Source organism: Balearica regulorum, chromosome 18 (genome assembly GCF_011004875.1).
Source record: "Balearica regulorum gibbericeps isolate bBalReg1 chromosome 18, bBalReg1.pri, whole genome shotgun sequence".
NCBI lineage: Eukaryota > Metazoa > Chordata > Aves > Gruiformes > Gruidae > Balearica > Balearica regulorum.
In genome coordinates, this window is record NC_046201.1 from 8,378,901 (window position 1) to 8,406,866 (window position 27,966).

General features: G+C 52.2%; 1 protein-coding gene across 1 annotated transcript; it reads right to left on the reverse strand.

Moving 5' to 3' along the window:
• Positions 1-1,587: 1,587 nt before the first annotated feature.
• On the reverse strand, positions 1,588-27,578 carry EVPL (envoplakin). Its single transcript, XM_075770710.1, has 22 exons — positions 27,442-27,578; positions 21,334-21,433; positions 20,668-20,822; positions 19,883-20,006; positions 19,107-19,232; positions 18,734-18,772; positions 17,819-17,980; positions 17,121-17,228; positions 16,357-16,452; positions 15,767-15,892; positions 14,695-14,841; positions 14,395-14,549; positions 12,774-12,871; positions 11,754-11,935; positions 10,741-10,919; positions 10,158-10,296; positions 9,364-9,557; positions 8,701-8,851; positions 8,090-8,173; positions 7,894-8,004; positions 6,206-6,298; positions 1,588-5,403 (listed from the first exon to the last, which is right to left on the reverse strand). The coding sequence occupies exons 1-22, from the start codon at positions 27,513-27,515 to the stop codon at positions 1,954-1,956; spliced, it is 6,093 nt and encodes a 2,030-aa protein (XP_075626825.1). The 5' UTR covers positions 27,516-27,578; the 3' UTR covers positions 1,588-1,953.
• Between the last annotated feature and the right edge of the window lie 388 nt (positions 27,579-27,966).

Genomic DNA, 27,966 nt, shown 5'->3' on the forward strand with positions numbered 1-27,966 from the left:
AGCCAAAGCACAGCAAGGCTGCTCCCAGCAGCTTTGGAGAGCTGGCACCCAAGGACTGCTGGGAACCACGCTGGTCCAGGGCTCCGCGGTTGCAGTGGGACGTGATTCTCACCTGGCTGTGCTCTGAGGACTTTTGGGCCCAGGTCAGGGTTTCTCTCCTGATATGTCTCCTGGTCCATCACAGTCCAGCTCCAGCCCTTGCTGCTGGTCCAGACCAGCCAGGAGGGCGATGCGGAGTTCCCCATGTGCCAGCAGTGCTCTACCAAGAGGAAACAGGCTGGGAACGGATGTTCTGGGGTGTGTGGAACAGTTTTCCCCATTGTAAACCAACAAATTGCCCCGTATTGATCACGGCTGCTGAGATGGCCATGGGCACCAGTCGTAGGCCTGACAATATACACAGACACTGCAGAGCATGAGACAGAGCCTGGGCAGATCTTGGACTGGAACCTTGCTGTTTCCGTAGCTGGACTCAGACTGTTAATGCTGAGCACTACCTACCAGCAGGAAGGTAATGGGACCTGTGGTTGTGCTCAGCTTGCCAGCACAGGAAGAATTTCTTCTTGGAGCCCAGACTTCAACTGCCAGCTAGGCATATGGAAATAGAGGCTACGCTGCTTTTCTGATGGGGGAGAAAACCTCTACCCTTATGGATTATTTTGGGGGTGTTGGATTTCTCAAGCAGCAGCAGCTAAAAGAACCCATGAAGGCGGGGGGAAGAGCAGCTCATGTCAATAGAAAAGCATTTTTGTCATCCCACAAAGCCAGGGGACTCTCCAGAATAGGGTAGAGACTACAGAGGAACATTTCATCTCTCATCTCAACAGGGACACATGGGAGTTTGGACTTGCTCATTTCAGCAAGGGCTGAGCACTGGAAGTGACACAGAGGAGTGAAAGCTTGCATGAAGAAACAGCAAGTGCAGATTTTCAGGTGCTGCTGTGTGGATCCTGCAGCCAAGGGCTGTAGAAAGTAGTTGCACATCACCATTGACTGCAAGCATCATCAATCTGCTACTGAAGGCCATCCCTTCCCTTGCAACACATCTGCCTCTGTACAGGTACAGGACAAGCCCCCAAGATCATCTGCTTCAACAGGGTTTGGTTTGGTTTTGCTTGGGGCTTGGCTTCCTCTGCCAACAGCTCAGTGAAGTGACCCAAGTCATTGTAGCACCAACACCATCACTGGTCTGCAGCCAGAGAGGCACCAGGGACAGGCAGCTGGAAAGGGCAGGGGGGGCTGCTCCATTCGGTATCTGCCTGCACTTAGACTGGATCAAACATGACATGTAACTGCATCTTTTCACAACCAAGTCCCTCTTTCAGAGGTGTCCAAATGACTGGGGAGCAAAGTCCCGTTGGTTTTCAGATTTAAAGACAAACATAACAAAATCTTTAATAATACGGACTCACGTGCAGAAAGAAATTTAAGGGGTTCAGTGCTGTGAGATCAGAGGGAGCAAGAGTCTGCAAACCCTTTGTAGATCGGGCTGCAGGGCGTAGGATTGCATGGGGGGAGGACTAGCCATGCCTTCAGCCACTTTGCAGCCTCAGCCTGCAGAGACAACAGAGCCACAGAGATGCACTTTCTATGTTTATTGCATGCAGAAGAACGACCCAACTGGAAAACACTCTGGCTCTACCTGCTTTCTGGACATAACCATGTTTAACCTACTGCCAGCGGAGTTCTCGCGATCAAACCCCCTTTGCTGTCACAGCAGCACCCGGGGGGCTGCAGGGACCCCTGTGCATCAGGCCCTTACACGCTCACGATCACGCTTTCTTCCTTGCACAATCAAGCTGCGTTGGGAAACAGAGATAGCTAAGATAGAAGAGTATGCAGCCCTAAATGCTAGACGCTCCATTCCTGTGATCGCTGCTGACTCCATGGGGAGAAGTGTTTTGAAGGGATGAACTCCTGAAGGAACCAGATCCAGTACGTGCCTGAAGCCATTCAATGCCTGAACCGCGAGAGCTTGGGGGAACGGCTGGCCTGGTGATACCGCTGATACCCCTCAGACGTGGCTGGGAGCAGCAGGAGACTGCTCAGTGAATCCTTCTGGCAGAGAGCCATGGCCTCCTTGTAATTTATCTTCTCTTTAGTGACAGGGTCAATGAGATCTTTTTCATAGTTGGACTCATCCTGGAGCCTGTTGGCCAGGTCGCCTGTTATCATCCCTGTCTGGGCAGCTTCCAGCACGGGGATGCGACCAGTTTTCTTGGGATCGATGAGCCCTCCGGTTAGATGCTGGACCTCCAGGTAGGGGAAAGCACTGTCCTTGGTCATCCATCCCTTCTGAACTGCTTCCCCCACAGACAGCCTTCTCTTGGTCACCGGGTCCTCAATCCCTGTGAAAGCTTTCTGGGCATTGAGCAGTCTCTGCATATAGGTCCTGTCAATCAGCCCCCTCTCGATCGCCTTGTGGACTGAGAAACGGTCACGAGAAATGAGGTCTATGATTCCCCCTGTGGCAGCCTGGGCTTCCAGGAGCTTCTGAGCTGTCATGGGATCAAGCAGCTTTTTTGCAACGGCAGTCTTGATGTTGTACTTGGTGTCAGTGGTGGTGTCATACACCCCGGCGATGGGGGATGTGTCGTCGCAGAAGCCCTTCTGCGAGGCTGGGGGGAAAAAGCTTTGGGTTTGGTGGGTGGTGGGTGATGAGACCGGGGATTTGGAGATGATGGAGCCAATAGAGAGGGTTGTGGGAGGCTTGGATTCCCCAGCCACCAGCAAGGCAAATTCGGAGATGGGAATCTTGCCATCCCGGTACAGCTGGTACTCCTCCTTTGTGATCCTCCTCAGCCTTAGTGCATCATCGATAGAGTACTGCTTCCCACTTTTCTTGTCAAGGAGAACAGAGACCTCCCCGTTAGGACCCAGGGTGGTGACTTCCTCCCAGTCACACTCCAGCTCTTGCAGCTGGATGTACTGGCCTCTGTCTATGATACCTCTCTTATAGGCCTCGTAAGGGGACATATCCTTCCCTGTCTCAGGGTCTAAGATAGAGATCTTGGTGGAGAGGTTTGTCTCTCTCATCTGGGTCTCATGATTGATTTCTTCCCGGTTGACCCTTGACTGGAGATCTCGAATGAACCTCTCCTTGTTGTAGATCTGGTCCTTCTCCCTCAGGATGTCTGCCTCCAGCAGGGAAAACTCATGTTCCAGCTGCTTCTTCTTCTGCCTGTCATTCTCAGTCCGTTGGGTGAGCAGTTTGGACTCCTCCCGAAGAAAGAGGACTTTCTGCTGCTTCTGCCTCTCCAGCTCCCGCAGTTCACTCTCCAAGTTGGCTCTCTCCTGGATGGCCAGGTTCCTGGCTTTCTGCAGTTCCGTCTCTTCACGAGCCCACGTTCTCTTCATACCTTCAGCTCTCTCAATCTTCTCCCTGAGCCGCCGTACCTCCTCTTCTGCCTTTTGCTTGGCCCCTCTCTCCCTGTTCAGCAGCTCCCAGATGCGTGCTCGTTCACTCTCCAGCGCTCTGTCCTTTTCCACTCGAATCACCTCCTTGTAGATGGTCTTCTCCTGGGATTTTGTTTTCTGCAGAACATCGACTTGCATCTGCAGGTTCTTGCATTCTCTCTGCAAGTTCAGCACCTCCATCTTCTCACGGTCCAACTCCAAACGCAGGTTGCTGGCAGACTGTTCGAGGACTGGATCCTTCTCCAACTTGACCACTTCTTCCATAATGATCTTTTCTTGCACTGGGGCTGGGCTCTCCTCCAGCTCCTTTATTCTCAATGTAATTTGCCTCATCTCCTTCTCCAGTGCAAGCCTCTTGCTTCGATCCTCCTGAAAGTTGAGCAGCTTCTCTTGTTCTTCCACCAGTGCACGAACCTGTTGCACATCACGTTCCAGACGACGCCTGTTGCTCACCTCCTCGTCAAGGCTCCGGCTCAGCCTGTTGTGCTCATCTCGGAGCTTTGGATCCTTTTGAGTCAGTATCACCTCTTGCACAACTACCTTTTCTTCTGGCTTTCGCCTCTCCAGTAGCATGTATTTATTCTGCAAGTCATAGATTGCATCCTCTGCAGCTCTCCTCTTTTGAGACATGTTACGCACCTCTTGACGGAGGCGATCAGCTTCTTTTTCCAAGAGTGGATCATTCTCATATCGAATGACTTCCTTGTTGACCAGCTTGGTTTCCACCTTGGATCTCTCCCTCTTCCATTCATCCCTTTCACCCTGCAGCCTAATGAGCTGCTCTTGGGTCCTGCCATTGGTGTTCACCAGTTCATTGAGCTGTTGTTTCAGCCTGTCGATTTCTCTAAGAATCTCTGGACTCTTTTCATGTTTTACTACCTCCTCTATAACCTCCTTAAGCTCCACCACTGGTTTCTGTGACCTAAGGACATTGAGCTCTGCTAAGGCCTCTTCCACTTCACTGTCAATCTTGGTCCTTTTCAGAGTAATTTCCTGCAGCTCCCTTTTCAGGTGTGCAATTTGCCGCTCTGTTTCAGGATCCACCAGGAAAATCTCATTGACCCTCTCTTTAACCTCTATCCTTGGTTTTTGCTTCTCTGCAATACTGTACTGGCTCTGCAGCTCTCCCAGCTCACCTGTAAGCATCAAGTTCTTGCTCCTCTCTTCTTCAATCAGAGTTTTAAGCTTGGAAGACTCTCTCAATAACTCTGGGTCCTGCTCTACCTGCTTCACCTCCTTAACAATGATTTTGGGTTCTACTGTTTCAATTAGTCTTTCTACCTCCTCAATCTTGCTCTTCACCTTCACTATTGCTTCTTCTGCAGACTTCCTCTTGAAGGATTCCTCATCAATTTGTAGCTGCAGGGTCCTAACAGACTTCAGCATTTCTGGGTTTTTCTCCAGTTTGATGAGCTCCTTCACCACCACTTTCTCTCGGATATTGGGCTGCTTTTGCTCCAGCATGTGCAGCTCTCTCTTATGGTGCTCAAGTTCGGAAGCAGCGGCCAAGCTTTCCTCCTGGAGACGTTTGATCTCCTGACGAAGACTGGCTGCTTGACTATCCAGGCTTGGATCTTTCTCAATTTTTGTGATCTCTTTGGTGAGGAGCTGGGCAGGAATGACCTTCTTCTCGCTCTCCATCTGGGCAAGTTTCCGGCTCATCACTTCTATGTCTTCTTGCAGGCTCTGCTTCTTTTTGCCTTCCTCTTCAATCTGCTGCATCATCTTAGACAGGTTGCTCTCCACCTGTGGGTCTCTGTAATATTCTATCACTTCCTTTTCTTCCACTCTTTCAATGGGTTTCTGAGTCTTCAACATTAGCAGCTTGTTTCTGTGTTCCTCCAGGTCCTCTTCAATCTTGGCCACTTTCCTCCTTTCTTCTTCCAGCTGCGATTTCAACCCCTCAGACTCCCTGCTTGTTGTGGCTTTGTTTTCGGATTGCTGGGTTTGCTCAGGTACAGCTTCAATGTCCTCATGCACTTCCTTCTGCAAGGGAAAACCAAAAAAGAATTAAAAAAAAAAAAAAAAGGCAGGGAAACCAAGTCACATTCTGAATCTGGCGCAGAGGCCTTTTCCTTGATAAGACATGGTAGGAGACAGAACTGGTACAGAAACCCCACGGAGCCTCCAAATGATGCTGCTTGTAAACGGCAAATGAGAACCACCTCAGCCAACTGACTTTGTGTGTCTTCCCCTTGTCATGGAGGTGCTGCAGCAGCTTTGTGCTGCCTTGTTGTATCTGCAGCTGAGGGAGGGTAACATGGCCAGTGCCTGCTCACAGTAACATCACGGAGTGCCCCAGTTTAATCTCTTGTCCTTCCTGAGCACTGAAAGTCATCCAGGCCAGAGAGCTTTCCTACAGGTGAATCAAGCCCCAGAAGTCCTGTTGCTCTGAAGTGTTTCCAGAAGGTTGTGAGCACTAAATTCCAGCCACATCCGCAGACAAATCTAGAATTCTCAGTCTGTGAACTTTGATTAGATATAGCTGAGAACAAGACTTAAGAGCCCTAATTCAAATCTTTTATCCTGGCATAAACTACAGCTTCAGTAAACAGTGGAGGGCCCACAGAGGTGACAAATGTCACAATCTAAGATCAGTGTCAGTGAAACTGTGGTTACTTGCGGTCTTTTTCTCACAGGGGCCTCCATTCCTGTCCTTCCTCACACCTGGATGTGGAGATCTGGGGAGGGGTGGGTGGATCCCAGGTTTAGCACATTAGCTTTGGAAAGATCCTTTCAAACCCCAATCTAGAGTACCCCAGTCTTGCCATGAGCTGTTAGCTGGTACCTTCTCAACAATCTTCTTGGCAAACTCCAGCCGGCTGAGCTGCTGTTTGTTTTCTGCTGCCAGCTCCATGTAGAGCTTGGTTACATCATTTTCCTGGAAAAGAAACAGTGGTGAGATCCTTGTTCCCCTCACCCTGACACAGCTCTGTTGGATGGCACACTCTCCCACCTCTCCTTTCACCTGGATACACTTTGAGCACTGCACTATTCCAGGGATTAGTGTTTTCACATCTGACTTTCTAGAGAAACTGAGACACAGAGTCTAAGGACTCATGTAGGAGATCTTGTCCCCTTTATTTGAATGCCTGTTAGATGCCTGCTAGCCTACACAGGGTCCACATTTCCAAATTTACCTTGGGCCACACATGGATGGCAGTTGGCAACTAGCCCAAGGTGATGCAGGGGATCTGGGGTGTGAAGAGCACACAGGAGCTCTGGCTCAGTCCTGTCCCCAGTACCTGCTCACCTGTTCTGCCCAGGTAGGTGGAAGTCAGTCTTTAATGCACTACTAAAACAGGTACCCAGATTTGGAGAAAATGTGACACAACAAGCATAATTCAGCAGTAATACTCAGAAAGGTGGAAAATGACCCGCTTTTTGCCATGCTTCTGCAGGGCTGAGGCAAAGGTCTGAAGGTCTCCTCTAATCTCCACTCCTAGCAAACGCATTGGATTCTTCTGGAAATAGAGCTATTGCTACACAGAGACCTGTTTTATATTTCAATACCAAGTCATACTCAAATCTCAAGGGAGATCTGGCAAAACAGTAACAATCTACACTATTCTTGTTGATCCCAAATACAGAAAATGTGTAAATATAAGGGTTTGGAGGAGAATATCAAATTCATCTGCTGGTTTTGGCTGCGACAGAGTTAATTTTCTTCACAGTAGCTAGTATGAGGCTATGTTTTGGATTTATGCTGAAAGGAGTGTTGATACACACTGATGTTTTTAGTTATTGCCAAGCAGTCAAGGACTTCTCAGCTTCTCACACTGCCCTGCCAATGACAAGGCGGAGGGCTCAAGAAGCTGGGAGGGGACACAGTCAGGACAGCTGACCCAAACTGGCCAGAGGGATATTCCATACCATATGACGTCATGCTCCGTATATAACTGGGGGGTGGGCTGGGAGGCAGGGCAGCTCGGGGTCTTGCTGAGCATCAGCTTCGAGTGGTAAGAAATTGCCCTGTTCATCACTTGTTTTGTATATTATTATTATTATCATCATCATCTTCCTTTTCTGTCCTATTAAACTGCCTTTATCTCAATCCATTAGTTTTACTTTTTTTTTTTTTCCATTTTCGATTCTCTTCCCCATCCCACTGGGAGGGCGAGTGTGAGCGAACGGCTGCGTGGTTGTTTTAGCTGCCGGTCAGGTTAAACCACGACACACCTACACCAAGGGAAGCCTGTGCAAGCCCACACACCTATCCTGTCAGTTTTATCTTCATGCACAACGTAGTAAGGAGGCATCATCACCAGTCTCAAGCAATGGTACCAGACACAGCCCTAATTCTGGATCTCGTGCTGCTTTGCCCCATAGACAAAGAGATTCCTGATGACATTTGTCCTTGGGATTAGGACCATGATCAGCTGTGGCTGTCAGAGCAGATTAAGGCCTTGCAGAGCATGTGGGGCTTGGGTAAGGAGCCAGACAACAGTTTCCATGCCTTCATCTTAAACATTTTACCTGGGCCTGGATGCTTTCTTGTAGGGGGGTCACACGCAGCCTCTTTGCAGCAAAGTCAGTCAGGGTAGGGTCCAGAGAAGAGCTGTATTTGCCTGCTTGGAGTTCATAGTCCTGTTCAGAGCAGAAACAGAAGAATCAGGTGGGATCTCTCGAGTGAGACGCTAAGGGAATGCTACATGGGAAAACCCAGCCATACATTGAGGGTGGACTGCACATTCCGGGATAGTCTGACCACTGCGTTCTTCTCGGGCTCCTTGCTTTCGATCTCCTCCACCAGCCTCTGCAGGAGAGACACATGATGTTAAGGACAGATTGAGATATAGCAATCCAGTCATACTCTTGCAGGCAAGAGCAGTAGCTCAGCCTGGTACCGAAGGAAACGTGAGAAGGGAGAACATTTAGGAAAGCCACCTGGGCTTTAGAGAATCTCAGCAGAAGAATCTCACTGGTCCAGAACCTGCCTCACTGATTTATCATGAGATAAATACCAGCCAGCACAGAGACCTTCACAGCTCATCATCTCAGCTAGTCAGCTTAGGATCTGCTCTGGGTCCATCCTCTCCATGGAGAAGATATCAACCTAGGGGTGACTAGCACAGATGAGGACACCAGCACTGTAGATGAATGCAGTGGGGCAAGATACGTCATCTGTGGGCTGCAATCCATTGTCTCCTTGTTCTGGTTCATTCACTGTGACCGGTGAAGCACACAACTAGGAGTTGGCTGGTACTGTTTTGCATACTGTTCACAAGCAAATTCCCCCATCCCTGTAACCTTACAGGTTATGACGCTTGCCCTGGCACTTACCTTCTGTGCCTGCAGCTTGTAACTGATCTGGCTTGGCCCATCACTGGTCTTCACTTGGTGCTTGGGTAGGTTGTTCATCCAGAACATCAGGTTCTCATTGGAGTTTTGGAACTGCTGGTAGGTGAGGCCGATATTTCTGAGGGTCTTCTCTCTGCACAGCACAAAGGTGAATGGGAACGTTAAGGGGAAGAGCAAAGTTCCTAAAAAGACACTATAGTGAAAATGTCACCACAACAAACACCAAGATAACAAAAACAGGAGGGTGACAACTGGTCCCTGAGTGGGGAGCACAATCTGTGCACATCAGGTTTGCTACTGCAGCATGGATACAACTTGGGAGATGAGAGAAGGAAAAAGGCAGGCAGCCAGCAGCAATGCCAGTGAGAAGTGTGAAACACGGGGGTCTCTCTGGGTGGGGTCCCTGGGCCAGGCAGAGGCCAGCAGTCAGCTACTTCAGCCTGCCTTCGCACAGCTCTCTGGAAGCTCAAAGCCTGTGCTGCACATAGGAAGGTGGCAACTGCACAGCAGGACAGACCTGGTCCCCAGTATTACAGCAGGGTGGCCAGGATCAAGGTCCTGCAATGAAGAACATACGCTTGAGACTCTGACTAATGCTGGTCTATGTTAGCTAAGAGGAGCAGCAGTGATGCCATAGTTCCTCACCGCTGATCCAGCTGGTCCGCAATGGCATGGTAGCGATCATTGAGCAGCTGCACCTCCCGCTTCTGCCGGGGCAGGTCCGGGCAGTACTCCTGGAAATTGTTCTGCACAGCACTGCAGCTGTGCTCAGCATCCTTGAGCCCCCGGTTCAGCTTCAGCACACAGTCCTCTTGGGCCACCAGGTCCCGCTTCATCTTCTGCAGGGGAAAAAAAAAAAAAAACCCAAAAAAACACCTCCAGGTTTGCACTAGTCAATGCACAAACCAGAAATATTCTCCTTAACACTTACTAACTGAGCAGCACCTGGGGGCTAATCAGGCTCTCCAAAATAGATACGCAATGTGGAAGAGAAGTAGCAGTGAGACTTGTTCAATAAGTAAGGTGGGAAGCAAGGTGGGTTGGATGGTGCATGGAACAGAAGGGAGAAGTTTTGGGGAAGGCAAAAAAGGGTCACTGAGTCAAGGGTGAGAGCTGATGATGGAGCAGGGAGAATGGGAGCTGGAAAGAATAGTGCCACATACGGGTGTGTGGCAGAGCAATAGAGGTTAGATGCTAAGAGGTTCACTGTATGTTTTAGGAACCCCAAAGGTAGCCTGGGAGGGACAGACAATTTTGCTAGGTAGTGAGTGCAAGTCAGCCTGCAAGACCAACATAAAGCCTTCAAGGAACGAGTTCTTAGAAAGGCTTCATCACTGGTGCCTCAGAGTGCTCAAATAAGCAAAGTCCAGCTCTCCCCACCACTGCTAACTGAGCTCAGAGATCTCCCTTCCCTAACAAAGATCCTGATGTTCTCCTACCTGCAGATCATTGGCCCGATCCTGCAGGGCGTTGGGGGATGCAGGAATGATGCTATCCTGAGCCAGCTTGGCCTCAAACGTGCTGATGATCTTGTCTGTGTTCTCAATCTGAGTCTCCAGGTTCAGGGCAGCCTTAGCCCTGGGAAAGGGAAAATTGACAGGACAAGGTTAGCTACAGAAGACCCTGCTGTTCTCCTTTTCTCACTGATTTTGCAGATCTAAGCTTATTTAACATCGGAGTTTCTACAGCATGGCAGAGAACAAGCAATATGCACTCACAACTCTGTCACGTTGCCCAGAAGTCAGATGTATTGCATTTCACTGCACACAGCATAGCTGGGACACACACCCATTGTGGTGAACTTTCCACAGCGGGGGGGGATCTGACCACAGATTACATACAGGAACTCTTTCAGAGGTGCCTCTGATGATGGATGGAAGATTTCCAACCTGCCCTGGGCTAGATGGACCTCAACCAATGCCCACATAGACCAAACACATTTTCTGTCATGCTTTTGTGTTGATGCCTCTGTGCAAGGACTTCCTCCCCTCATCCCCATCAGGCCTTGCCGTCATCACTCACTTCTCGTTGTACAGGCTGGAGAGCATATTGACATCATTGTATTTGCTCCTGAGGGCATTCAATGTGACAGGGAGCTGGGAAGCTGAGGTGCTGGTGGGTTTCTTGGAAAGGTAGGTCTCACACTCTTTCTGCAAGGCATCCTTGGCTGCCCCCAGGTTCTCAAGTTTCTTTGTTGTTTCCTGGCACAGCAGATGAGAGCAGAGTCACCCAACGTAGTCATAACAGTGCTGTTGTGAAAACGTGTCTCCCTCAGGGGCAAATTTTGCTGTGGGGCTAAGGGTGCGGTAGTTCTCTCATAAGGTGTTGGCCCTTGGGGCATAGCCCCATCCAGACTGTGGCTGTCTGGCAATGGCAGGGTGTGGGAAAGATCAAAACAGACAAAGATGGAAAAAACCTACCGGCCTGAGTCCATCCTTCTGCCAGGGCTGGATAAATACCCACAGATGAAGATCATAGAATCATAGGAGGGTTGGAAGGGACCTTAAAGATCATCTAGTTCCAACCAGCAAGATGTAACAAGCTGAACTACTACAGACCCAGACCTTATCCCAGAGGACAGGAGGGGGGCTCCAGGGCACTGCCTCTTTTCCTGTCCCACTCGCATCTACTAGTTTGTACTCCCCATCAGGTGAGCCAAAGCTGATCCTTGGATTAATTACCTCTAACCCGTTATCTTTTATGCTACAGACTTAGGGAGTGAAGGGTGACAGCATCCCCACAGCAAGGCTGAGGACTCCCCAAGACTGGTGCCTGGTCCATAGCTCTGAAATGAATGGACCATCTTGCTACAGAGCTGAGCCAAAGGAAGAGCCTGCATTTCTCCAGGGTTTGGCTTAACCAGTCCCATTTCAAGGGCTCAAGCCAGCCTGAAACCCTTGCAATTGCAGCACAAGTTTTTCCTTTGAAGCACCGGCTGTCATGTCCTGCATAATTCCTATGTCAGTTGTGTTTTGGGCCAAGGACACAGCGCTACCGAATTTATCCTGCTCTGACCTGCCCACAGCAGCACCCACCTGCTGGTGTTTGATCCTCCTGGCAAGGTCATCTGTGGGGTCGCTGTAGTTCACTGGAGACCTCACTCGGTTCAAGACCTCCTTCTCTACCTGGACCAGGTCCTTGCCAACACGATCCAGGCTACCAAGAAGCTGGTCAGCTTGAGGATCATCCTGGACCACAGTGGGGCTCCTGGACAGGGCTACAGTGAGACACAGCTTAGGCTAAGCCCCATTTCTCATTTGCCATCCCAGCCTTGGTGCACAGCCCTTTCCCCAAGCTCTCCCATACATTGTCCCTAAAGCTCCGACTCCCTCTCACGAGAGCCCTGCTGCAAAGCTCTGCCCTTTACGTTCTGCAGCTCTGAAGCACACAGGCTCCTCTGAAGCACAGGGTTTTGATGCAACCATAAACAATTCAGTTAACATTTCTAATCCGCAGAGCATCATGCACATGTGTGTGCCTACCCATGGCAAAGGCTTAGGAAAATGGTTTTAGCTCTGGCCCAACCAGCCAGACCTTAAGTCCAAAGAGGGGACAGAGACAGTCATGTAGACATGTCCTTGCTCAGCTTTGCTGGGAGCTTTCTGAACTACAGCTATGAGAGTAACACAGCTAGCCAGGAGGTGGGATTTAGTCATGACTGCCTGCTTATTCCACAGCCCCCAGCTGGGGAAAAGAACTGTGAGAAAATCAGATCCCAAAGGTTTAATTAAAGCTTCTGCACAGGGTCAGCCCCCTGCAACCCTAAATACTCTGCAACTGTTGATGGAACTGGAGGTCAATCTCAGAGGTTTGAGAAGGGCAACAGAGTTTAAGTGAATTGCCCGAGATCACGTGGCGAGTCCTTGGCAGCACCAGGAGTCAGGTTATCCCATCAGCTGCTCTTTTCCACAGAGCAGAAGGCATCCTCATGCCCACCCACAGGTACCTCTGCCTTCCCGGGTGGGTGCTCTGTTTCCAGCCAGGTCTGGGAGCTCTGCAAGGGAGGTGCATGGGCTTGCTTTGTTGGAGAGGGCTTGACTAACCAGCTGACATACCCTGCTGATTGGGCTGAACCTGCTCCTTGTGGCTGTGTTTCAGGGTGCTCTGAACCGCCGCTCGCTTCTGCTTCACCGTGTTCAGTTCCCCTTCCAGCCTGTGAGCAGAGAGGAGCAGCATCAGACAGCAGGACGGGAAACTGCTGCACCGAGCAAGCCTCGACAGAGCCTGGCCCAGGAGCAGCTACGTGCCTGTGCCAGGGAAGGTCTTCCCAAAGGCAGGGAAAGGTGCTCCCAAAGGCAGGGGCAGGCTGGGAGCCTGCAGCCCGTTGTAACTCAGACATGTCCCTTAGGAAAGGGGGACAGCAGCAAGAGCAGCCGGTTGGTTCGAGCAGCTGGTTTCTCCCAATGGAGCCACTGTTTCCTGACTCTCGCCAGACGCTAACAAAGCTGGAAATTTATTTCATATCACTGTACTTGCTTCCTATGAAGCACTGCAAGTAGCTGCTTCTGTGGCTGCAGCCCAACTCTTATTTGTAAGGATGGTTCGATTCTAATGAAACTAGAGCTGGGATCAGCAGGAGCTGGAAGGACCAAAAAAAAATCTCTGGGTGGGAGAAGACTGATGGAACCAGCAGAAGGGGCCTTTGAAGGACCAGGCTAGTTCATACCCCTGCTATGGACTGCTCCAACTAAACAATGTGCTCTAAAACCAGCAAGTCCCAGCTTGCCTGGCTGTTGTCAAACAAGGGCTGTCCATCTGCAGGGCCAGGACATGGCTCCATGCAGAGGGACTGAATGGTGGAAGAGACTGGGAAATAAAATAAAGACAAACATTTTTCATGTAGGAAGGGAAGCAAACACTGGGAAATGAAACAAGCTGCCAGATATGGCCTGAAAAGAGGACAAGTTTTCCAGGCAACACCTGCAGAGCTGTTATCCAGGAGGATGCTGCAAACTTTTTCTTTTCTGTTTTAAAACACAAATGAAACCTATAAATCAAAAGGATTCAGTAACATGGGATGTGTGAAGAGGGGTATGCGCTCAGAAAGAGCAACGCAATGAAGTAATCCCACCTGCATGACTGGGCTCCCATCACAGACATGCCCAAGTTACTCTGAATCTGGGCTGTGGGTCTTTCCCCAGCACTTGAGCAGCACTGATTTATCCAAGCACCCGGGGACATGATTAGAAAAGTAATGCCGAAGCTCCCTGCACCACCGCCCCATCCTGTGGGAACTACAGAAGCTGCATGAGCAAACAGCAGTAGACTACACGGTGGTTCAAGGAACATTTTTCAGTCTCCAGCTGGGGCTGGTTGAGAGGAGATTCCACAGATAACTCTGTCCTGTTTGGCAAGTCCCAAACTCCAGACGGATTCTGCAATTAATTTAGTCAAACCTATGCAAGTCATATGTTTGGGTGAAGAAATCCAGCCTGACTGCTGGAAAACTCTGACAGCAAGGTCTGTGCAGCATGCAGTGCTGTCAAGGAATGGCAGGAACCTGGATGAGATACTTGGGAGCAGGGAACAATCTCTCTCCAGGAGGCACTTCATACTAGACAGTCAAGAGATCTGTTCCTAGCTGCTATTTCTCTGCAATTGAGGCAGTCATGCTGGCTATGACCTAAGAGCAAGTCTGAACATCTCTCTGGGTCAAGCTTGCTGTTGCAGACTCACCTATTGACCTTGTCTATGGCCTCAGGGTCTGGTGGAGGGATGGAGAAGCAAGCAGAAGGTGCCTCCTGGACCACACCAGTGCTGCTCTGCACCACCCACATCTCCGGGTTGCTGTTGTCCTTCAGAGTGTACTTGTCACCTCTTGTCAGCTGCACCTGGGACAAAGACACAAAATCCAGTGAAAGGCTTGGCTTTCCGGCACTAGAGCAGTTCCTCCTACCATGAAGCCAAGATCTGGAGCAACAGAATAAGAATCCAGTTGCCTGCCTCTTCTGAGGGTACTACTAGTCAAGTCCTCACCTCCCCAGCATCCCAGTCACAGAGGGTGTCCAAGGTGAGGGGCTGAGAAGGACGCATCCTGCGCAGTTTCAGTGGGCTGATCTCTTTACTCCTTCTCTTCAGGTCAGCGATGCTCTTCTCTGCCTGCTTCACCGCCTTCTCCTCGTTCTAGATAAAACAGGGAAGACAGTGGTTGTGACCAGGCTTGGATGAGAAGGAAGGAGGGGGTCACACCACAGTGGGTACCCTGGGGGCACTTGTCCATCCTTGTGTAGTTACTGCTGGGATGGAGTTGGAAATGTCTCCATTCTTGACCCCTCCATGTGCCTTCTTCCCCTTTTCATTACCAACACTCTCCTCAGCTTCCTTTGCTCACAGCAGATCTGCCCTTGAAGGCACAGCCTGAGTTAACCACACCGTCACATTAAATCTTCTGGAGAAGTTTTTCTTCTCAGAAATGGAACAGAGACCTACCAAGAGGTGGCCGCATTCCAGTGTCAGAAGGTACCAAGATCCTGGCACCTCTTGGGAGCAAAATGTGTTGCATGCATGGGAAGATACCATGTGGAACATGTGCCCTCCCTCTCTCCTGGGCAAATGTTCCTTTCCTATCTGCATCTCACCCCTGAGGTCAGATTTCTTTATTCCTTCCCTTGGCCTTGGCTCATGAGAGTGCTGAGGAAATGGGAGGACCTTTCCCTGCTGCTTGGATGCCAGCAGCTCACACTCTCTGTGGGACTTTAAATCCAAGTATCTCATGTTTAAGACAACATGCACCTCCTCCCTGCGCTTTTCCTTTACTCTGATGGTGACCTGGGGCCAGGCTGCACGTCACTGATGGGGACCAGTGCCTCCCCAGGGGTCACTGCCCCACAGCGTGAGCAGCGTGGACATTCTGGGGCTACAGAGACTCAGCATCCAGAGCACAGTATTGCCATGGGTTTCTCCCTCCCTAGCACAGAGCTGGGATGAGCCGTCCCAGTAGGGTTATTTACCCACCTCTTCCCCTTCCCCACTGTTATTTATTGGGGAGGTTGTAACGTTTGGTCTGCCCCTTAGGTCTGGCTAGTGCCACCAGCCCTGAAGACCTCACCTCCAGCTGAAGCAGCAGATCTGACATCACCCCAGGGCTGTCTTTGTTGAACTTGCTGTATTTGGTGTCCAGGTCAGAGTTCATCTTCTTCAGGGAGTGGCTCACAGCCTCAGCGTCATCCTGGAACTGGAGGTGTGGGTAGGAAAACAGCCAGGGATCGGAGGACATTACTATCTCCAAGTCCAGTGGGGTCTCAGTTCTCACCTCCCACAACCTGCCCGGGGCTCACAAGACTCTACAGATCACCCTCAGAGCACGTGCTTGGACAAGGACTCTCCATTGCTTGAGCCACAGGCAAATAATCCCAATCGACAGACAAGTCCCAGGTAACGACAGCGAGCAAACCCTCCCCTGCCCCTCTTCTCCAAGCCAGCACACTAACGCGACAGGGCTGATGAGACACGCTGGGAGCCAGTCCTTCACTGCAGCACTAAAGGACTGTGTTTTGAGGGGTGTTTCCCCAAAATACCTTGACTGGTGCAAGCAAAGGATCTTCCATCCTCATCCCTTTGCTGTCTCTATTCCCAGCCTGCCTACTCTGGCCTGACTCTGCAGCCCCATGGCCCGTGCTCTGCTCAGTTGCTTTTTACCTTCTTATAGTTCTCCACGCTTTTCAGTTGACTCTCCTGGCAAATGCAGAGATTCAGGAAGTTCTGCCACTCGTTCTTCAAGGCTTCCTGGTGAGCCTGTGGTGGGACAGAGCATAACCCAGTGGGCTCCAGCTAGTCCTACCCCCCGCCCCCAGCAGTTTCCTTTCCTCAGAAGTCCCAGAAATCAGAGGAAGGGTAAAGACTGCTGCTGAGCAGAGACAAAGCTATGCCCAGGCATTGCCTGATGCTGAGCCTGAGCAAGCATACTGCTCCACAAGGACCTGGCTCACACAGAGCAGCTGTCATTTCTCAAGGGGTCTCAGCTCCAGTGGTGTGGGGGGGCTGTGAACCCACCTCAGCTTGCCACTGCATCTGCAGGCTTGGAAATACAACCTTGGAGCTGGTTTCACCTGGGAGAGGTCATGCTGTGTCACAGCTGGAGTTTCACAGCAGCATGAACGTGGCTGCACTGACCACACGTCTGAGCGCCAGACCGGGAGCTGGTCCCAGCACACAGATGTTAGCCACTATCCCCTGGAGGCTTCTGAAGAGGTGAAGACCCTGCGCTGCCCCCAACCTCCCCACAGGGCTGGAGCAGGCAGAAGGATGCTGCAGTACAATCGGTGCAGTGAGGGAGGAAAGAGTAACATAGCAGCTCTGCAGAAGAGGTCTCTTCCAACTTGTCTTCTGGCTTTTGATCCACAAATTATGGAAAGTATTCTCATTCTCTTACAGGGTTTGGGAGGAGACCTCCCTTTCCCTACCTGGATAGGCTTGACAGCTGGGTGCTTTAGCTCAATCATCCTATCCCCATCATCCTGAAGATGGTTCACAAATTCCTCCTGGCTGAGCAGCTCATTGGACTTGAAGTCCTGAAGGGGAAGAGAAACTTCATGACAGTGGGAGCATGCAGGGCGCACAGAGCAGTCTCCTGGGGCACCAAACCCCATGTAGCAGAGAAAAGGCTCCCAAAGCAAAGACATCCTCCTTTGTTTGTTTTTAAAAAAGAAGGGGCTAGGCAAAGCTAAAACAAATTAGACACGCTTGGGCCTCAGAAAGCATCAGGGCATTCATTCAAAGAGCATTTTCCTAAGCAATTATCCCTCTCTTCTTCCTGGTCCCAGCATATAGCAGTCACTGGGTGTTGTACTTTGGATATTGAGGCTGACATGACGCTGAGCCCTTCCCTCCCCTCTGACCACTGAGCCTCATCGACAGCTTTGTAGTGTATGATCCCCTGTGCCAGCTCAGGGGACGGGAGGGGACACAAAGAGTGGCTCATCCTCAACTCCAGCGTGGACCCAGAGTGTCTCTTCCACCTCTGCTTCTGTGTCCAGCACTATTGTGCTGCCCTGGGAAAGCACCAGGCTCAGGGCTGGTGGTGGATGTCTGGGAGGCTGAGAGCCACCCTGCAAACCTCCTGCCCCAATGGCAGGACAAGTTACCATCCCCAGGAGCTCACCTCGTACTCCCGACGCATGCTTTGGATGTCCATCATTTGGTCACTCCAGTCCTGCTTCAGGATCCGGGTCTGCTGGTCCGTCAGGTAGCCCAGCTCCTTGGTGCAGCCCTGGAGGTGGTGGTACAGGCTGCCCAGGCTCTGCCCTCGCCAGATGGAAGCTTTCTGCCCAAGCACACGGGAGAAAAACAGCGTTGGTGGTCAGGCTGAGGAGCCCCTGTCCCCTCCTCCTCCTCCTCCCCAGGACCCCGCTTGTGTTGCACATGCACCTCGATTCCCAGAAACCTCCGTGAGACATCTGCCGCTGCTTGCTCTTATCTGATGGGGCTGCCGTTCCCTTTCCCTCCTTCACAGACAGGATATGTTTGTCTAACCAGAATCTCAGGCGTGGGCTGATGCCTCGGGCAGTCTGAGTGCTGGCCCAGCTCTGCTATATTTCTCACAAATACCATTCTTCAGCATTAACCTTTACGGGCCCAGCTGGCTAAACCCAGGGCCTTCTTCCTGGCCACCTCCTTTGCTCCAGCTGCTCGTTTCCTCTCTGGAGCCCTTGTTAGGGATCAGTGTAAGCCTCAACATTTGCAATCCTGGTTTGGAACAGCCCGTGGGCTGGGACATGGTTTCCTGCTGCCACACCTGTAACCCTGCACTCATACAAATAGGCAACTCCAGATCAGTGATCCACAAAGGGGAGAGACACAGATCTCACCCACAGCATTCTCCTGAGGGTAGCAAGCGTGCTCTCAGTTTACACCCATTCCAAGGTGGGGAGGAAATGGGGAAAGAAAATGAGGGACACAACTTCACTGTGCAAGACCAGAGGTAGCTCCTGCCCTGAACTGAGCATTCCCTGTCCATCAGGTAAGGTGTTACTCTGCTGTATGAGCCCATCTGTCCAGGAAACCATGAGAAGCTTACCAGCAAGTCCTTGTACTGGCTCTTTAAATCTGCCACATCCTGGGTTACAACACCGCCAAGACCAAGGAGTAAAAAGAAGAAAACAAAAAAGAAAAAAAAAAAAAAAAAAGAAAAGAAAAAAGCTGTTACCAAAACACCATCAGTGGTAGATGCTGATGAGCTGATTTATGGAAGATGCTTTAGAAACCATTCAGGAACCACCTCCCTGGCCCCTGCATGGCTTGATCTGTCCGAGCTCAGGTCTCCCCTGTGCAGAACAAGGGTGGATATTCACCTTGAGGAGCAGATGGGACACGCAGCCAGACAGCGAGCACAGCCCACAGGGTCCCCAGTGAAGCCAACAGGAGCAAGGAGGGGACGGAGGGTGCCTTACCCCAGAGCGGAGGTTCTTGATCTGGAGGCCGTAGGCTTCAATCTCCTTCTGGAGGATGTTGTGCTCAGCTATTTGCTTTTCCAGCTCTGACATGCCGGGGCCGTACTGTCCCCCGTTGACTTGTTTCTGTGTGAAAGAAGTTAGGCAGAGACTAAAGCAAAAGACTTTATTTCAGAGAGAAACCCCAGTGAATGCTGGCAGGGTATGAAAAGATCTGATATCTCAGTCCAGGAGGAAGGGAAGGGATCCTGTTGTTTACTGTGATTGCTGTTGGTTGCCGCTTCCCCAGCCATACATAGGGGCAAAGATAACCAGGCCATATAACCCTGGTGTACAAACCTAAGCTGAACCAGCCACCCTTCCCATGGTGACATGCATTGGATGCACATAGTTACCATCCAACTTTCAAGGGAATCTAAGTTGACTCCAAACTGGGTACTCCACATAATCAAGACCTTGCAGCGTGAAACCTTAGGATGTAGGGCTATAAAGTCCTTGAAGACATCACCTTCTTCATCCTTTCATCCCACAGCAGGGCATCTCTACCTGATCCCCCTCCGGTAGCCCTTAATCTGAAGGGTTCAACCAAGAGGGTCCTCCAGAGGGCTTTAAGAGGTGGGAGGAGGGTTCTTCTCCTACCCAAAGTTACTTCCAACATTCCCAACGTCCCTGCATGATGCTGAGCACACGATGGCTGGCAGAGCCCTACAGGCGATAACAGATATTATCTGGTCTTGTAGGAGTTGGGAGATGCATCTAAAACCAGCTGCTGTTACCATCTTTTGGTCCAGGATCCTGGCCCAGTCTACCCTGGGCCCCGCATCAGGGATGTTCAGTTGTTCGTAAAGGTTCCGGTACTCTGCGCACAGCTGCGTCACGCGGTCGTGGAGCTGCTGGATGCTGCCAAGGAGAAAAGGCACAAGTCATTTGCAAGGTGGAGAATCAAGGTGGGGTTTGTGGAGCCCAGATTTCACTTGTAAGACCCAAGCTACTTTGTTGTCCCTTTGTGACACTGGCCGCCTCCAGCACTGGAGGCACTTGTCCTGGTGCTCTCCATCTCCAGGGATGTCTCAGGAGTTACAACCCTAGAGGAAGCTGCAGGGAAATCAGGGCTGTCCCTTCCCAGCTAGGAAATTACTCTTCCCTCCTGATTTCCACATAGAAAGACTGGAGAGTGAAGGGGAGCAAAGCCCCAGAGGTCAGCTGAAGCTCTTCTCCCATTCAAATACCCACCTCTGACTCGGTGCGTGCCCTAACAAAAGCAAAACCAGAGGAAACGTGGATTTGCCCTGGGAGCAGGGCTGCCTTTTAGCTCCGCATTTTTCTGGTAACCTTTTACAAGAGTTTCCAATTAAGACTGGGGACTCTTGGGTGATCACTCTGGCAGCCACCCTGCACAGCACTATCTTTACAATAGATTGGCAGAAGCCCTGATTTCAAGGCTATGGGAAGAAGGGTGAAACTACCTCTCATGGCAACAACTAGAGCTCAGCTTAGATCCTAGGAGGGTTCCCAATTGCTCTGTGCTCCCATCACACCAGTTCCCCCACTCTGTACTCACTCTTTCTCTATCTCAGCAGCCTGAGGGTGTTTCAGACGCTTGGCACGGTCCACGTCCAGAAAGAGATCCTTCAGTAGGGTCTCTGCTTCCTTCAGGTTCCTGGCATTCTCCAGCTGGTACTCAAAGGCCTTGTTCTTCTCGTGATTGCTGGAATCCTGGAGACCAGGGAAGACAGAGAAAAAAGCCTGGTTGGACCACACAGACCTCACAACATTCTCCTTGTCCAAAGCAGGGGTCTGGATGCTCAACACACCAACCACAGAGGAATTCTGGTGCAAGGGTACAGCTGGGGAGCGTGTGCCCAGCCAAGCTGCCTGCTTCAGCATCTCTCCCACCCAGGGGACCAGTGTGGGTCAGTGTGGCTGCCTGCCTCTGAGGTTGCTGGGAGGCACAGGGCTGTGTTGCTGTAGGTGAGACAGCCTTGGCTGTAGGAAGCATGAGGCTCTGAGTAGAAAGCATAGAGGCTAGGATTTGGGAGGCTCTGGTATGCAGCCCCAGGGGCTGGGAGGCTCCGTGGGGTGCTCTGCTCCTCCCCAGCCTTGAGTCAACCCCCCCAAACCTGCACCAGCAAGCTGATGCATAGAGCAGACACCTGACCTGTTATCCTAGACACTGTATTTCTAGGCAAAACCTTTCACCTTCCCACCACCCTCTGTCACAACTCACCTGCTTGAGTCTGGACTGTGTCTCCAGGATGTCCTTCTCCACCTGGTCGGCATTTGTCTGCATGCGGGAGATGAGTACGGCCAGCTCATTTGTTGAGGACCTAAGAGAGGGGATAGCGAAGCAGATGGGTGGGTGAAGGCAATTCTCACGCTCTTCATCACTACTCTCCTTGCCACAGGACACTGCAGATGCTCAAAAGTTTGTGTGGATTCAAAAAGCAGTGGAGGGAGGGGGGAAAAAAAAAATAAAGAAAGAAAAAAAATCACTGTAGGGCTCCCAAATGCACCAACACCCCACCCGGGCTGGGAAGACCTGAAGCCACAGACAGCTGGAGGCCGGGAGAGCACCCTGCAGAGGCAGCACAGCATGCTTGCCCTGTTTGGAGGTGCTTCTCTGGGTGTCTGCCCCTGGCTGTTGGTAGAGGTGGGCAAGATGGCCCTTCAGCCTGACACAGAACAACCATCCCACGGTCTTGTTTCACGCAAAGTGCTCTGCAGTTCAGCCCATTGAGATGCTAGAGAGCCCCGTGCCAGCCCCAGACTGGGCTGCAGTGTACAAGGACTTGCTATGCAGACACAATTCCTCTGGGCAGTGTGTAGGCTGTTGCAGTCATGGTGTTTTCAAGGCTTGGGGACAAATTTCCCAAGGCCCTAGCACAACCACCAGCCCTCCTCACCCCAGTGAAGATTCACTGAAGGTCCCCATCAGACCAGTCCCTATCATCTGTCACCTCGGTGTCATCACACAACCGACGGGTACCATCGCAGCCCTTACTCCATCATTGCTATTGTGAATGAGTGCCAAGAGCCCTGCTGAAACAGCTGGATCCAGAGCCCGCAGCAAGGCATGGGATGGTTCCCAAAGCTCCCTGCGGACAAGGAAGCACAAACCTTGGTGCCACCTTTGTCCTCGTGTGTTGTTGTTTCTAATAGTATCTGCCCCCGAGGACAGCGCCGGCCCTACCCTCCAGGCAGGGAGAATGCAGCACTGCCAGGATGTGGGCAAGCAGAGGCGGGAGGGTGTGAACCGATAGCATCATCCAGGGACTCGAGCCCTTGAATTGCTGCTGATGGGACAAAGTTCAGCAGAGGCTCAGCTCAGTTACGTGCTGACTCTAGGGTCTGAGACCAGAAGGAAAGAGTTTCAGCAGTGACAATTGGACATTGTACAGGGGTCAGCTGAAGGGAGGGGACACTTCTTCAGGGCTGGTGGTACCTCTTTGGTGGAGGAAGAAGCTAGGAGGAAGATGGTGTCCTGCAGCAGAGCCATCCACATCTGCCCTCCAGCCACGTGGTTTCCTTCCTTGCCCTTGACTCCAGCAAAGGACCAGGAGAAGCGGTTCCCTTAATGGCTCTGTCATTGCTCCAGCTCCTCATCATGGCTCCATCTAGTCCATGGCTCATACCAAAGGCTAGATCAGATGCTGAGCTGTTCATTTATTACAGCCCCAAGTGACTGTAAAGTGCCAGTGAGTTTTTCGGACACCCCAAGCCAAGCACTCGGATGCCACAGACGGAGTTTGTGTTTCAAGTCAGCTCAGCCCACACTGACCATGACCAAGCCCGTGTAACTCCAAAGGAGGCACAGCCCCAGTGCTCCTGCTCACAGCATCCTCTTGTCCTCTTTCTCTGACTCCTCCCCGGTTTTTGATTTCCCAAGAGGGCGGCGTGGGCCTCATGGGCTTTGGGTTGGCAGCGTCTCCTGGCCATACCTCAGCTTCCCTGCCTGCAAAATGCATGTCAGCGAAGTAAAGGGGAGACTGCTGCATTCTGGCAGTGCCCTCTTCTACAGGCTCTAATTCCAGGCATCACAGAGCCAGAGAGCCCAAGCAGGGCATTCATCATCAAAGCATCACTGTCTGCTACAGCCTGTCTTTTATATCCCGTTTAACATCCCTCCTAGCCCATCTGTGCCCCATGGATGCCTTTCCTGAGCTGAACTGCGGACATCGGGGAGATGAAGGGTGATCCCAAGTCCCAGCACAACAGGGTGGATGGGAGCAGTGCAGAGCCAGGACTCAGTCCCCATGAACATGAGCATGCAGCAGGTTGGAAGCCTCAGGAGGTCCCCCCTCCCCAGGAAGTTACACAATCTCCCACTCATCCCTGACACGCCTGGAATGAGGTGGTGTCCCATGAGCAAATACTTGTGCACCACCCAAATTTCCTGCCTGGGCTCACTACACAGGGAGGAGAGAGTGAGTCACAGGCTGGCCGCCGTCCCAGGTGATGGACGCCTCTCTCCATGCACTGGGGAGAACACTGTCCACCCGAGAGGTCTGGCTGAATGGAGCTCCCACCTGGGAAGATCGTGAATGGGGTGTCCAGTTTGAGCCCTGTTGTAATGTGACCAGAGATACCTCGCTGCAGCTCCAAGAGGGGAGAAGTGAGGATCCGTCCTTCCCAGGGAGGGTAGATGGCCAATAAAATCCTGTTTATTCCTGGTGGCACCCCCTCCCTGGCTGAAGGAAATGCTGGGACAACCCATCTCTAGCAGGAGGGTTGGACTAGATGATCTCCAGAGGTCCCTTCCAACCCCTACCAATCTGTGAATCTGTGAATCTCTTGGTTCACAAGGCTGGACACGTGGATCAGCTTTGTTTAGGCCAAGCCACAACAAAAGTATGGACTGAAAAGACCTTAACAACCTCCTGGTCACAGGTGCTCAGCCTTGCCCATCCCCAGCCTGCACTGCCTTTGCACTGCACCTGAGGGTAGGAGCAGAGGGGCTCTCCCCTGTGTGTCCTGGAGAGCCAGAAGGTCTCTGTGCTGGCCAAGAGAAGAAGCCTGGCAGAGGAGGAGACAGAGACTCTGCAGCCAGCAGCCAGGCTAGAAGCAGCTGAACAACCTCATGGTCTGCAAAAGAGCAGTCTGCATGTTTGAGGAGTGCTGAAGCCAGGTAGGGGATGTCCTGGGGGCCAGAGTAAGGTCTGAGGCATGAGTGGACATACTATCTGTCCTCAGCTGAGCCTCCCACCCTCACCAACCATGCTCCTCGGTGAAGGTGGGAGCAATGCTGAGGAACCCATTTGGTCCATGCACACTTAGAGAAGTGCCCAAACCACCACAGACCGTCCTACAGACCATGCTGAGAGGAACGCGAGCTTCTCCTGTCCATGCCGACATCCATCCACACAGCCTGTGGTGACACAGATGCATCACGGGCCTTCCTCGGGGCTGTCCCTCCTGCCCCATCCCTGCTGCCCCTGGGCAGAAGCCCTCACACAACCAGGGCTGAGCACAGCTGGGCCTCACGTTTCGGGGTGAAGATGCTGACAGTCAGGCTGCAGAGAGGCAGCCTGGCATCGAGTGGGATATGAGGAGCCATGAGCTCGCCTGTGCTCACACTGGGCACCCCTTGGCCTCCCGGGGCTCAGGTCCGACTGCACTCGATAGCGCATGCGTGCGGCTGCAGGCCCGGGCTGGCTGAGATGGCTGAGGGCAAGGCTCGGCAGAGCTGCTCCTGCTCCTCCTCCTCCTCAAGAGCCAGGGCAGGCCTTCTCCCTAGGGCTATCTCATGCCTGTAAGAGGCAGAGCACTATTATTATCATTATTAATTGGTTCATTTCTCATGCCACTTTCTGCCTCCTAGACAGTCCAACTGCAAGCAAGAGATGGTGTCCCTTAGCAGGAGCAGGACTGTCCCTCACTCCCGGTCACTCTGTCAGAGCACGTTTAGGCAGGACCATAGCACCCACCTCCTTCAGCCCCCAACGCCCTCCATCCCTTCCTTACAGGGGACTTTGCTTTATGGCCACAAGGCAGACGCCAGAGCTGGGTCTGTTCTTCTCAACACACAGAAGTCCTCGCGCGCTCTCATCTGCCAGCCCAAGCTGCACACAGCAGACCAACAACAACCCCCACCAGTGCTGGGTTAGTCCCTGAGCCCATGCCTGTCCCCCTGGGGACCTCGCTGCTCTAGACTGATGGGGAGAAGCAGAGGGAGGTGGCAGCAGAAGCGGCAATCCCAGAAGATGATTAAACCATGAGATGACTTGCCATCCACCTCCAAAACCACCCACAGCCTTTGTCAAGATCACATCCGAGCAGCCAGTCCATCCAGATCCGATTCAGTTCCACCTTCTCATGAGATTTCCCTTTCAGCCCTGCAGTGTGCCTCCTCCCAGAGCAGGGCACAGCGAGGATGCTCACTGGGGACAAACCAGCATTGCTACTGCCTCCCTGGGATGCATCCACCAAGTGGAGAGAGCAGAGCGCCCTGCGAGCCAGGATGCTCAATGCCACAGTCCCAAGGACCAAGACAATGTACCTCGCTAGGGGCCCATGCCAGCAGCAGCACCCACTAATTGTGAACCCGCAAAGGCACAGAACCTCAAATGCTGCTGAGGTTCTGGCCTTGAGGCCACCAAGAGCAGCTATGGGTCACCAACATTTTCTTGGGGCCATCTGCAGAGCATGTGCTGGCAGCTGCTCCTGAGACAACTCATTCACCTTCATTTTCTCAGCTAATATGGGCGCTGACCAAGCCCCGGGCCATGGCCAAACGAATTAGCCTTTGTCTGATGGTTGCTGCCTCCTAGAACAAGCACAACTAGCTCGGTAATTGCTGCGCTTCTGGCTCCAGCCTCCATCCTGCACAGGGAAGAGGTGTGAGGTCTTGCCAGGATGTGACTTCAGTTATCCCGAGAGGCTCACGCTGGGGGACAACTTGGCTCAAACCCTCCTGCGGTGCCACGGGGGCTGCAGTGAGCTGTCCCAGGAAACCTCATGAGAAATCCCCAGCGCAGGTTTGGAAGCCAGATGGGGAGGAGGATAGATTGCATGAGCAAGACTAAAACCAGAGGCTGACACAGCTTCAGGGCTTCTGGGGAGGTGCCTCACTGCAGTCAGGCCCCAACAAAGGCTTGGAGTTCAGAGAGCCCTCAAATCTGTCTTTGAGATGAGTTTGTGAGTGCTCAGCTGCACTGAGGCAGAAGCTGCCTACGGCAGGGGGTCAACTCCCGACGTCTGCACAGGGAAGCCCCAGCCTTTGTGGGGCCACCTTCTGCCCAGGTCCTGCTGCCCTGCCCAGTGGCACCAGGCCACCACCCTCCTCAGCAGCTGTTTGTTAACATTGGGTTTGGCCCCCATAAACGGCTCAGTTGGGTGCCAGCACCGTGTTGTGTCCACCCGGGCGTCTGCACATGCACCATCCCAAGCTGCTGCTGTTGGTGGCCTCAAGTGATGGGGCCAGCACCCCCTTCTCCCCACAGGTCCCATTCTCCTCAGAACAAGCCGCTTTGAATCTCCTCGGCCTCTAACCCTGGCTGGGGACAGGGATTCCCACGGAATCTGTCCACTACAAAATGCAAAATTGCTGAGGGAAGATGGAAAATAACCGTGAGTTAGCAACTGCAGCTGAAGGGAGGGACGAGCACTCTCTCTGAAGGAGCACCCCCTCCCAGAGGACACCCTGCTCCTAGGGAAGCATCCTGGCCCATCACACATCTTTGCTCCCGAGAGCTTAGGGAATATCTTCAGAGGAGGACATGGCTGTCAGATCCTTGTGGTGCTGCCTCAGACAAGCTTAAAAGAGGCAACCTCAGCCATTTGACCTGCTGAGACCCAGCGTGTCACCAGGATGGATTAGAGCAGTCAGCAGCAAACTCACTCCTCACCCCTCTTCACCACCTGAGCAGCACCAAACTGAGCATCCCTCTCCAGGGATCCCAGGTCCCAGGGCAGCATCGCACCAACCTCACACAACCAGCAAGTCCTGGGATCTCAAATCCAGGCTGGTATCTGCTTCAGCATCAAGCAGATCTTGCTCCACCCAAGCAAAGAAGCTGCATTTGTTCTCCCTACTCCTACCTGCCCAAAAGGGTCTTTGCTCCTCCCTGCTCAATGAACACAGCTCTGAGCACATCTTCAGGCACTGCACATCCCAGGGGCTGCACGGATACTTCTGTTCTGGAGCACAAAGCCCACCCAAGACAAGAACAAGAGCTGGGGCAGCACGTTTTGGCATCAGCTCCCAGCAAGCCCCAACTTTCCGGCTGCTCCGCAAAGGGGGATGGTTCTTAGGGTGGTGGCTTAGGAGACATCGAGCGCTCTTCCCTCATCTTCCCCCAGGGTCCACGGGACAGCTTAGAGAGACGAGTGCACTTACTTGCTAGGCTTGACCGGGGAACCTCTGTTGGGGGAACTTCTGCTCGGGGAGCCTTTGCCCACCCCCTTGAACATGTTGGCAAGGTCCCAGATGATCTCCCAGAGTCTGCAAAGTCGTTGTGGGTGCTGGCTCTCTGCTCTGGTCTGTCGGGATGGAATGACAAGACTCAGCGAGGAAAGGTTGGCGGCGAGCTAAAGAGCAGTTTCTGGGAGGCTCCTCCCCAAACGCAGGTGAGCAGCAGCAGAGATGGAGGCACATATGAAAAAATGACTCGAAAAACCAGTTTGGGGTGGAAAGAGCAGAGCCCCAGAGGGAGAACGGGAGACCTCGCCCTGGCTTGGAGAGCATTTTGGCACACACAGCCACAACCGTGCACCAGTTTCCCAGCGGAGGGGCAGAGAGCACGGCCTCTGCAGGAAGGAAAAGTCTGTAAACGTGACTTCAAGGGAGTGCACTGCAACTACTGAAACACATTTTAAAGCACCTTCTTGCATTAGCAGTTTAAAATGCTAGAGAAGGAGCAGA

What these genes read in the sequence shown, in the direction of transcription:
- EVPL (XM_075770710.1), bottom strand. Translation starts at nt 27,515, where the DNA reads ATGTTCAAGGGGGTGGGCAAAGGCTCCCCGAGCAGAAGTTCCCCCAAC. An exon ending in ATCGGGCCAATGATCTGCAG is followed by an intron (nt 9,558 to 10,157) that starts GTAGGAGAACAT and finishes TTTCCCCTGCAG; the next exon opens with AAGATGAAGCGGGACCTGGT. An exon ending in ACAAGCTGCAGGCACAGAAG is followed by an intron (nt 8,174 to 8,700) that starts GTAAGTGCCAGG and finishes TCTCTCCTGCAG; the next exon opens with AGGCTGGTGGAGGAGATCGA.